The sequence below is a fragment of the Epinephelus moara genome, chromosome 10, assembly GCF_006386435.1.
Source record: "Epinephelus moara isolate mb chromosome 10, YSFRI_EMoa_1.0, whole genome shotgun sequence".
NCBI classification, from domain to species: Eukaryota; Metazoa; Chordata; class Actinopteri; order Perciformes; family Serranidae; genus Epinephelus; species Epinephelus moara.
In genome coordinates, this window is record NC_065515.1 from 24,279,813 (window position 1) to 24,291,314 (window position 11,502).

Here is an 11,502-nt window from a genome sequence, read left to right on the forward strand (position 1 = left end):
ACTGAGGGAGCTGAAGGGCCTGAAAAGTGATGCAGAGGTTGCTGTCTTTCTGTTAGACAGGTAATTATTTGTTTGCTTCGGGGGGATTTGTTATTTTACTCGGCTCTCCTCTGCCCTGCTGACTGCAGGATGCGCGTTCAAGCTTGTGTGGGGCCGTGGCTTTGGACGGAGCACTAATGGGAGGGGGAGGAGGGGGCGGAGCTTAGAGGAGGTGCCGCTTTCAAATCTTGCTAACTCTCCAACATTACCAACTATAGCTTTAATAAAAGCATTTATATTTGGCACAAGTGTATTGATAACCTATCACAAGAGGAAGTCATATGATATACTGCTGTATCAATATTTTGATCCACCCCTTATTAGACAGGTAGAATATAAACCAGTAGATGACTGAGTCTGAAAGTCCAGGATTGAAACCTTATTGACCTGCTTTTCAAATATCAAGATAATACCACTAAAATATAAAACTGTAAACAACTGAAATCATCAGACACACAGCAGATTTTTGTCTCTCTGTGACTCTCTGTGTGATCTGTATGCGCACACACAAGAACAGAGGCGGCAAATAGCAGCCAGACATCAAACAGACAGAAACACAGGAGAGCAGACACACAGTTGGTATTACTGGAGTGAATCATTCCGCTATCTGTCAGAATATATCAAATCTATATTAATAAATCCATTTTCATAAATATTTATTATCAAACACAGTCATTTTTCCTTGATTTAGGGTAACTCGTGTAACCCCTCCTGAACCTGCAGGCTCCACCAAGATAACTAGTACTAGTGTATTTTTTATCTGGGAGTTACATTGAAATATTGGCAGCTCTCTCCACTCCAAAAAGCTAAACACACACCAACCCACACACACACACACCTTGCCTGAGCTCCTCACTCTGATAACAAAAGGTTGAATAGCAAGCTAACACACACAACCACAGTGTCACCCATTCACTTGCTGGGAACATCTGGCTTCCATTCACTTCTAATGGGAACCTGTGGACCTGTCTTACATCGAGGGCTGTTAGTGCTCTGCTTTGTACAAGACAATGAGACACACTAATGGTTCACAGACAAAGGCACACTCTCATCAGTGCTCACAGCCCATGTTCATGGTTTGTGCTTAAAAACTACACCGTATTCATTATATATGCTAAAACAAAGGAGTGTGTTTTCATTCACGTCTGTCTTCTATTTTAAGCCAGCTGATGAAAAAGGCGACAGTGATAATTTGTGCCACATGTGCCCGGTGCCTCAACTACCTGCTAACAATTACCCGAAATGATCTGAGGGGGAGGGAGTGACCGAACCTTTCTGTGTTGCACAGAGGAAAAATTGCCCTGAGTGACGGATAACTGACTTTTCAAGCACACCAGCTGTTTTCTGTGTCCTCGTAATAAAGGAGGAGCAGACAAAGACAATAGAACAGCTTCATTAGGTCCATTAATGAAGACATCTGTTTTTCAAACAGCCCTGGCATCCTGTCTTCTCTCTGCACACAAAGACCTTCTGCTGGGCAAAATGGCCCCCATAAGGATTGACAATTAACACCTTATGCCAGTGAGGATGAAGAAAACACGAATTCATACAAGTTCCCCTTTCATAACACGGATCCACACCATTTTGATTTCAATTTAAGCACCACACTTTTCTCGACAATCCTGTCTGTGTATCCATTTTCCAGACATTCATTATATCCATTTCCCCATGGCTTCCTGCCGCACCGCCTTTCTCTCCATATTGAACATCCCTCATTCTTCATCGCCCCTCTTTCACCTATCTTCCTCTAAGTGGGGCATTATCTCTTTTTCCATATTCCCTCGCTCCTCTCCTCTCTTGCCCTACTCTACTTCCATCACCTCTCCAGCCGTCTCCCATATTGGTTGGTGAGAGAGACTCACAAAGGACATGCCTTTTCATTAATGTCAGTAAAAGGTTGCTGCTGAAGGAGAGCAAGAAACAGCCATGGGGAGAGGAGTGTGACAAAGAGAAAAGGGAAGCGAGAGCAAAAGGAAGAGAGAGCGCCCGACAAGGGTCCTTCCACTAAATTCTGAATTCTAAATTGATGAAGAGGCTGGTCAGATGCCCCCAGGGCCTGCTTGGAGCAACAGAGAGCAGCATCACATCAGAAACAGAAATCTCATTTTCTTTTTTTCCTTTTTTCCCTGCTCTTGTTTGTCTGGATTCACAGACACAAATACATCTCCAGTCTTGCACACGCAGAACAGCCCCAGAAACCTCGTCCTGTCCTGTCAGAGCCGGAGCACATGTATCTAGACAACCAGACACCACAGATACAAACGCCCACCATCTGTCAAGGTGTCTTTGCAAGCTTTGCTAAACCAAGCTTTTGCCTCGGTGTGCATTAACACTTTAAAGAGCCCTTCAGCATCCAGCCAACGGTGCTATTTACACAAGGATAGATAAAGCATGACCAAATGCTCTGGACAACTTTCAAAATCTCTTTTTAATGTCTTCAAAATGTATCTCTCACAATAATAATGTGTACAATGTTATGTTCCGCTGTTTTGCTTCTCAATTGCTGATTTCTAAAAAAGACGAGTCTACAGTCACAGCGGCTCTGTGAGGCTACAAAGGCACAGCAGGGCTTTGAGCTTAAGGAAGTATTTCACTGCTGGAAATGTGGTCTTTTCATAATAGGCTGCCTGTGCAATAGAAAGATGCTAATACTTTTGAAATTGGTGCTGCATGACCAGAGAAAACAGCAAGGGCTGTGGCTTTTGCTCAAGAGGTAGAAAACCTACACTGCGCCGCACCGGGCCAATAAATGCTCCCACTGGTGGGTGACGCAATGCAAGTTGCCCATCTGAAAACAATATGGCAGCCGGCTGGTAACAAATTATCTTATATTACAATTAAAAAGTAAACTAAAACATGTTTCTAAAAACATTTTAGGTGAGAAGAAGGCAATACAGTAACAGAACATTGGCTATATGTGATTAGCACTGCCTAGTGTTACAGTTTGATCTAAGTTTTGTCTGAGTTTGAGACTTCTATTCTATCCTCTTTGTGTCCACAGTGGTGATGGGCATACAAAAATAAGGAAGCACAATCTGTATTTCAAGCAACAGCCCAAAATGAGCAGGGAGATCTGAGTGCTGGCAAGATGCACGGTTGACTATATGATGCAAAGCTGGTTGAAAATCTGCAGAGTATCCCTTCCTGACATCAGCATGTAACAACTCACAACGACAATACTAACATATTCAGCAGATTTATGAAACGTTGCCCGTGTTCAGCACATTTGACAATTAGCCATAAATATAAAGTACAACTGAAGCTGATGGATATGTCATTAGTTTTGCAAACATCTGGTCACAAACTCAAGTATTGGACATATTAAAAGTTTGAACTAATGACTGAACACGAACACCAGAGTCTCCACAATAAAGCCTGAGGGGAACATGAATGTCTGCTTCTGATTTCATGACCATCAAATAGTTTACAGGACATTTGACTCAAAACCACAAATGCTAACCTCATGGTGGTGCTGCATGAAAAGTCAGGGGATCACTAAAGTCAGTTTGATTCATCGTCTGGGCACTGTGGATGTCTGTCTGGCAATCTATCCAGTAGTTGTTGAGATGTTTCAGTCTGGACCAAAGTAGGGGACTGACCCACCAACCAACACTGCCTCCCTACTGCTATGCTGCTGACACAGCTTAAAACAATGACTCAAGCTATATGGGCAGTTTCCTAAACAGCCTTTTGTTTGGAATAAAGCAGTTTCAATATATATCAAACAAATTGCCACATAAACGGTAGGATGACAAAATACCCACTTGAAAGTCTTTTTATGCTGCAAACAGTTTATCTGAACTGATAAAAACCCTTCTCCACCATCCTCTTGCTTTTATGATGCACACATTCATACTCAGGAGCTCCCTTGCAAAGCCCCTGTCTTCTGCTGTTGCCTAATGAGCAGCTGCACTGGAACAAGTGGAGGATAAGTGCTTTTCTCAATGGCACAATAATAGTAATTTCCAGGGGTGGAAATGTTATTCATTCACCTTCCCCATCCAGATCTCCAGCTGATTTGCAGCTCTCTCATCACACATCCTCAGACAACCATCGTCCGCATCAAACGGCTCAAAGCTCCCGTACTGCACCATAAAACTTACAAACATGAAATACCTGAAACACCCATTCGTCTGTTCATTAGGTGTAGCCATCAGAGAGATAATGAGATTGTGCCTTTCATTAGCTCACTAATTGGGGCTGAATGGTTGCAGGGCCCATCTCTCACTGCTGGACTGTCCATTGACTTCCAGGAATTAATGACTGCAGTAATTTGAGCTGGACGCCGGTGACTGGTGACAGCTTTCTAACGCCGCAATTAAAACCCACCAAACTGAGAGAGGCCTGTCACGTCCGAGCCCTCGGGCACATTCACCCTCACACAGCTGAGCTGAAGTGGATATCCAATGGAAAATAGAGGAAAATGCTTCGGAGGCAAGCTTATTTTTTTGATACTATGTGAAAAATAGCCGCAGAATGCAAAATTCAAAATTCATCCAGGCGATTACATTTAAGCATGGATAAGCTGTGGAAATCATAATTAGAGAGATTCTGTTCAGAAGCGCTTGCGTGAATGCAATGCACGCAAATCCACATACAATATGCACCAGCGATCCTCCCCACTCCCTCGCCCCACACTCACCCACACGCTAATTTTTGCCAACATGCACACAACCTCTTCTCACCCTTGAATTAGGGGCCTGATAATCAGAGCTGGAAAACCTAGCTGAGAATCCACATGTGTGTGCATGCGCCTGTGTGAAGGTGATGATGAGAGGCTACTGGCAGATTGCGATGCCCCCCTTTGCCCCCTGTAGCGGGTTATCTGAGTGAGTGTGTCACATCCACAGGGAGGGAGGGCCGTGGGGACAGCCCTGTCACCGCTGCATTGGTGTGTGTATACGTGAGAGAGTGTGCCTGTGTTAGCGGATGACGGATTGCACCCTGCCACAATGGCCCTGACTCCCCCTCCTCTCCCTCAGTCTCACCTCGCCACAGCCCCCGACCATTAATTCTCCTCGACGCCCCTCCCCTCTGAAGCAGTGGGTCTCCACAAACATCCATTGAGCTGCCACCAAACATACCATAACCTTGGACGTCCCTTTCCATTTCTCTCCAGCTAGCTTCCTCCAAAGCCTCTCTATCTATTTTCTCTCTCTGTCCATCTCGCTCCCTCTCACACCTCCTCCTCATCTCTTTTCCCCCTTTTCCATCTCTTGTTTTTTCTGCTCCATCCTCGTCCTCCCCGTCTCTTCCCTCCCTCACATGTGGGCCGTGCCTAGCAACGCTGAGTGGGCCTGGGAATATGGATTAAATGTGAGAATGGAAAATACTGTTTGTGTGTTTACACTTCAGTGCTTTGGTCTGCTCAGACAGACAGCACGCCAGCTCGGAGTGCTGACTCCAAATGGAAAAAACAAGGGGTCAGACAACTCGAGCCGCACAAGCGTTTTCCTCCACTGCGCTCTCTAATGGTGCTGTAAGCGCTGCTCTGCAGGAGCGCGTACTGTATGTGGCAGAAAGAGGAAAGGCTGGAGAGGGAGAAAACGACAGATAAAGCAGGAATGAGTGCTAAGTAGGTGAGAGGTGATATCGGCTTTTAAATTAACCGGCATACACCTCCTTTTTAAATCACCTCCGCTCTCAAATAAGTTACGGTGTCTCTGCTGCTCCTCTAGTTAATGTGATTTGAGCCTGAACATGGTGTGAATGTCTCTGTGTGTGTATGTGTGTGTGTTCAGACAATGGTGTGCTGACCATGACTCTCTTATTAGCACTGGATCGGTCATGCACACGCAGGCATGTAATTAACTGAGAAGAGAGGGAGGGGCGCACATAAGACGGGGAGAGGGGAGGAGAGTGGGAATGGAGGGGAGTGCATACGAGGCAAGGTTGATTTATTATCCCATCACCTTGACCTTGATGACTCGAAGATGCAGCTCAATTAAGCCAACTTGGCCTTGCATGCCTTACAGTGATCCAGTCCTAAATGACCTATCAGTCTAGTTCTGTTTCTTTCCGTCCCTCTGTCTCTCTTACTTCTTCTTCCTCACTCTCTCCCTCCAATTATATCCAATAGATGGAACATAATGGGATGGGCTGTGGCATGCACTGTCAGAGGAACTTAAAAAAAATGTGCCAATTATTTTAGAAATACTGCAGATGTTATGAACGAAAATGAACCTTGCTCTCTGTTCGTTCCTCTGCTAACCTTCTCTTCATGATGTTTACACCATCTCTCTCGTGCATGTACACACAGAAAAAAGACATCTCTGTCAAGTCTAATGATCATCTCAGAGGTTGTTGTGAGCGCGAGAAATCAATAGTCACCAGAATGTGTTTAAATGCGGTAAAAGAAACAGAACGATATGTGTCATTTGAGCTGAGACAGTGAAGGTCACAGCACTCTCCATTTCCTCCAAAGGCTTTGGAGATGTAGTGATTGGGGGGGGGGGGGGGGGGCACTACACTAAAGGTCAGGACAGTTAGATGAGTATTGCACTACGTAGTAATCGCAGCAGGGCTCACTGTGTGCTCCCGGGAGGGCTTTGACCTTTAAAACTGCTCCGTTTGAGCCATTTTCACTAATTCTACTGAACGATTGCCTTAAAAAAAGACATTTGTGAGATCCCTTATGGTTTATGCTTGACACCCAGAAGCTCCAGGAGTTGTATAGTTATACGTAGAGTAGGTAGAATTCATTGTCTCCCTCATAGACACTTAAATACAATGGATGATTGCCAGTATGGAGGCATTAAATGTAGTGTTCAGTTAAAAATGCTTCTCCTGCACAATGCTTAGCCATCCTAAATCACACTACCTCAAGTTTTTGCTAAAAGCTTTTATTCTGGGAAACTCTGAATATCGATTTAAATATACAGTGAAGCATGATTCAGCAGCTCCATTGTCTAAACCTTGTCTGAAATGTACTCATAAATTAATTTTCTGCATAATTTTGCAGGTGTAGGAACTGTTACTTGAAGGAGAGCGAATCAATTATTTGTTAAACAGCCAACAAAATTTGTAGATGGGCTTTGTCAGATTATGCGTCACCCTTATTCCTGTTTATTTTACTGTCAGAATATTGTCAGAATATTTTTGGTTACCTGCAAAAGCTTTGGAGATATGATCCTTTTTCCATTCCCAGGGTTGGTCATACTCATCAGCCGGTCTCTCATCATCTTGCGGCAGCCTGCTGCTCTCCTTGCCCTCCTCCTGGGGTTCTCCGTACAACAGACCCAGGCGCTGGCCTCGCTCGTCTTCATAAGGGGTGTCATAGAGCTGTACACCCCCCCGCGACCGTCCTCCTGGACCTCGCTGCAGCTCTGTTGATGCATATGCAAAATACCACTGATTCATGCTCCGACACACAGAAGCACGTAAAAAAAGGATTTAAAAAAAATCTTGAATGTTTAAACAGTCAGCAAGAAAAACAGGCAATGCCGAGAAATAATATTTGCCAGTAGCGATGAAGTTCACACGAACACAACAGTGATATTATCCTGGAGTACAAAGTAAAACAAAAAAGCCTGTTGAGCTCTGACATGACTAGAATTAGAGGAGAGAGACAAATGATGTTTGCACAGCTTGCCGTGGGCTCAGAATCTCATATAGGGGGGCTTAACAAGGCCTTGGGCTAGATGCTGAGTTGCAACATGGTAGACAAACCCACCCCGCCTTCTCTTGTCTATCCTGAATCCCAGCAGCGATCTAGCACGGCTCACAACAGCATCCACTGTCCCTCGTTAACATTTTCATCACTTTCTCAGTGGGTTCCAACCAAGAAGTGTTTCTCAGCATTTGCGACTGTTGTGTGGAGCCAAATATGGCCATGAGATAAAAGGCTTTAAGATTATTGACGCAAGCAAGAGGATGAAATCTGATTTCTAAACGCATCAATAGGAGCCTCTAAGCCGCAGCAGCAGCAATCAGCAATGGCGCTTTGATATGTTGACCTCAAAAATTTACCCTTTATAAAAACAGGTGGCACAGGAGAGGAAAAATGGGGGAAAATGAAGGAGTCGGCATCTTTTGTGCACACAGCCAGCAGCAAAGGAGGTGCACTCACGTGAGAAGGGAACAGGACTAAATGGAAGGGTTCCCTGGTGAAAGGCAGAGAAAAACTTTAACCTTCACACGACAAGACACCGCTATTGGGCGGCCTTGTAGTCACCATGGCGACCAAGTGGAGGCCCTGGGGAAAGGCCCCGAGGTTATGAAGAAGAGGGTGGAGGGGAAATGGAGAGAGAGGAGGAGCGAGGCGAGGCAGGAGGGAAAGAGGAGGCGGTGGGGCGAGGAGCAGGAAGAGAAGGAAGAGGAAAAGGAAGCAGCGAGGAAACAAGGGGAGGAGAGCGGGTGATGGGAGAGAAGGACAAGGGAGGGAGGCTGGGGGGAGGAAGGTCTGTCAGTGTTTGATGTTAAGTCATTGAGACAGAAGCACAGCGGGGCTGAATGCTGCTCTACCTGCACTGGGAACCCGTGGTGTCAGCGACAGCCTAGAGATGGAGAAGATGAAGGCGGAGAGATAAAAACAGGCATGGAGGAAATAAAATGAGAAATTCATAGGGAACATGATGGAGGAAAACAGAGGTGGGGGAGTGGGGAGTGGGGGGATAGCGATTTGACAGAAAGGTGACATAGATTGAAGATTGAGAGGACTGGCGATGGGAAGTGTTAAAGCATACAGATGCACTGGAGCTGTAAACCTTTCTTATCCTCATGAACTAAACTATAAGCACTGAAGATGCTTTCTCTCTAAAAGTACAGTCGAAAAAGCACACAGGTGTCTTTTCAGGACAGTCTTTGTGAGAGATAATTACTATTCAGATTCCACATCTGTCTTTGCCGCGCTGTTGTGTTTTTTAATGAGCAACAGCAGAGTGAGAGACAGACAGACAAAGGCAGGCAGACAGACAGCCCTAGAGTGACAGGCTCAATTCAAAGTCATTGAAAGAGCTGTGACAATGCTTTGTCAAATGCTCTGCCATCACCGTTCAGAATCTAATCTCTCCAGCTGCAGCGAGAAAGGATTTTCTCCAAGGTTTCTCAATTGAGTAGAGGGAGTGATGCTCCATTCACTTCAAGCCTGATATTGCAAACTTCATTTGACCACTAAAAAGGCAGCGAAAGTGACAACGGAGAGAGGACAGGACATAAAATTCACTACAGGACCGATTAGAGAGACAGCCAGACTCCCCTCAGGGCCAGGGAGAGCCCTCGAGATGAGGAGAGATAGAGAGATGGAGGACGAGGAGGGGGGAGGCTTTTACACTAAATGAGTGGGACAGAGCAGGGAGAGTGCGGGGGAAAGGGGCAGACAGAGATGTTATAGGAGGAGAGACAAATGGAAAACGATAGATGTGAGCTCGATGATGTGGGAGAAATCCACGAGGGAGGCGGGAGGCTCTGAGACTGGAGACTGGATAGACATCTCTAAAGGGATATTTCGTGAGGTTGACTCAGCCTGTGATGAACTGAAGACACATTGGAGAGGACAGGTTCAACACTCTGGCGTAGAACTCTAACAAATGAGGTCATTAAACTGACACTAACATTAATGTTTTCAGACCAAAGGATTGACCAGCGTTAGTCATCAAAGAAATTGCTGATAGATTTTGGCTCGATGATGCTATTATGTCATGCCACGGTTACATCAGTTACATATTTTATTCATGATTTGGTGCACCTGAAACGCAACCGACACGAGCTTTTATGTCAGGTAAGAGGTCTGAATTTAAAGGAACAGTGTGTAAGATTTAGGGGGATTTAGTGGCATCTAGTGGTGAGGATTGCAGATTGCAACCAGCTGAAACTTCTCCTGGTTAGAATTCCTTTAGTGTTTGTTGTTCAGGAGGTTTTTACCAGGAGCTTAATTATCCGCAGAGGTCTCCAAAACAAACCATGATTTAAAACGGTTGGATAAAGCAGTTTCATGTTATAAATCAGTGTTTCTCCTACGTTGATTGGCATGTTAGAGACAAGCCGCTAGCCCAGTACCTGCTCATGTGTGCTCACCTCTTTTTCTCTGATAACTTAAGATCCAGACATTCAGGAGGTTTTTAACGGGAGCCAAATTATCGGCAGAGGTGTCTTCATCTCCAAAACAAATGGATCCTGTGATTTAAACAGGTAAGACCACTGAATAAAGCGGTTTCGCATGAAAAAAATCAGTGTTTTTCCAAGGGGCTGCTAACTACCGTCACCACAATATACGAAAACACAAATGGCCCTACCTAGAGTCAGTGTTTGGATTGCCCACCCTGGGCTACTGTAGAAATATGGCAATCTCTGTGGACAAAGACCCACTCCCTATGTACAGTAGGTATTTAAATCGGTAAAAACATTGAACAAAGCAGTTTCACATTACAAATCAGTGTTCCTGCAATGTCATTTGGCTCATCACAGAGAACCTGCTAATGTGTGGTCACCTTTTTTCTGATCAAGTCAATCAGGAGGTTTTTACTGGGAGCCAAATTATCCTCAGAGGTTTCTTCCTCTCCAAAACAAATGGATCAGGGGATTTAAAACGTTAAAAATGTCTTTCAGATTCTATTTGACTCATCACAGAGGGGCTGTGAGCTATGGTGGCTGAGGCAGAAATGCAAATGGCCCAATCTGGAGCCAGTGTTTGGTTTGTTTGTTCTGGGCTGCTGCAGAAACATGGCACTGCAACATGGCAGACTCCGTGGACCTGCTCCCTATGTGGATATAAACCGCTCATTCTGAGGTAACGACACTCAATGATCTTATTTTCTGGTAAATACTAAATAAAAAATACTTTTTATGTTCCATTTCTGCCCAAATATCCCCCTCAAACCTACACACTGGACCTTTAACCCTTTAGGATTTGCACTTACTCTCATATTATGAAGGGAATTCTGTTTCATTACTTACACAGATGTAAAGGCTTTACCATATGTAGAGATAACTATCAGAGGAAACTATAAGACAAAAAGTCCACCGACCTGTTATGACCCTTTGGGCCTCATACGGTTCCATGTAGCCGTTGTTCTCGCAGGGAACAGGTCTGAGATCTGGTTCTGTCCTGTGGTCCAAGCGAGCATCGAATGGGTCAGAATAATCTGTGTCACCTGCCAATGGAGCAGATGGAACCACCTAAAGGACAAAATACACAGTGATGAAGAGAAATGGGTTTTGTTACAGAACATTAACTTGACCTCGATGCAGAGCAAAGTAGCAGCATGTTTTTTTTTACTTGATGTTATATAATGAATACAAACCAATTTCTAAACATTTTCATCTTGCAGCACAAGATTCCAATCATAGGCTGTAATGAGTTTGACTTTCAGGCACCATTTCCTATCAGCATTTTGTGAAAGCTGCACATCAATCACACTTTTGACTGAAACACTTGAATTAAGGCGTCTGGGATATGAATATTTTCTGATAACCAGGAGAATTCAGTGTGTAATGCATGTCTAAACGCCAGAAAGGAAGGAGTGT

At 44.6% G+C, this 11,502-nt stretch overlaps 1 protein-coding gene across 1 annotated transcript in view; it reads right to left on the reverse strand.

The window, feature by feature from the left end:
• The window catches only part of shdb (Src homology 2 domain containing transforming protein D, b), a 36,372-nt gene that overhangs the window by 12,795 nt on the left and 12,075 nt on the right, over positions 1-11,502 (reverse strand). The window contains exons 2-3 of the mRNA XM_050055289.1: positions 11,004-11,154; positions 7,146-7,364 (exon numbers count right to left, since the gene is read on the reverse strand). Of these exons, the coding sequence (XP_049911246.1) occupies positions 7,146-7,364; positions 11,004-11,154 (370 nt within the window). The remainder of the gene's footprint in view (positions 1-7,145; positions 7,365-11,003; positions 11,155-11,502) is intronic.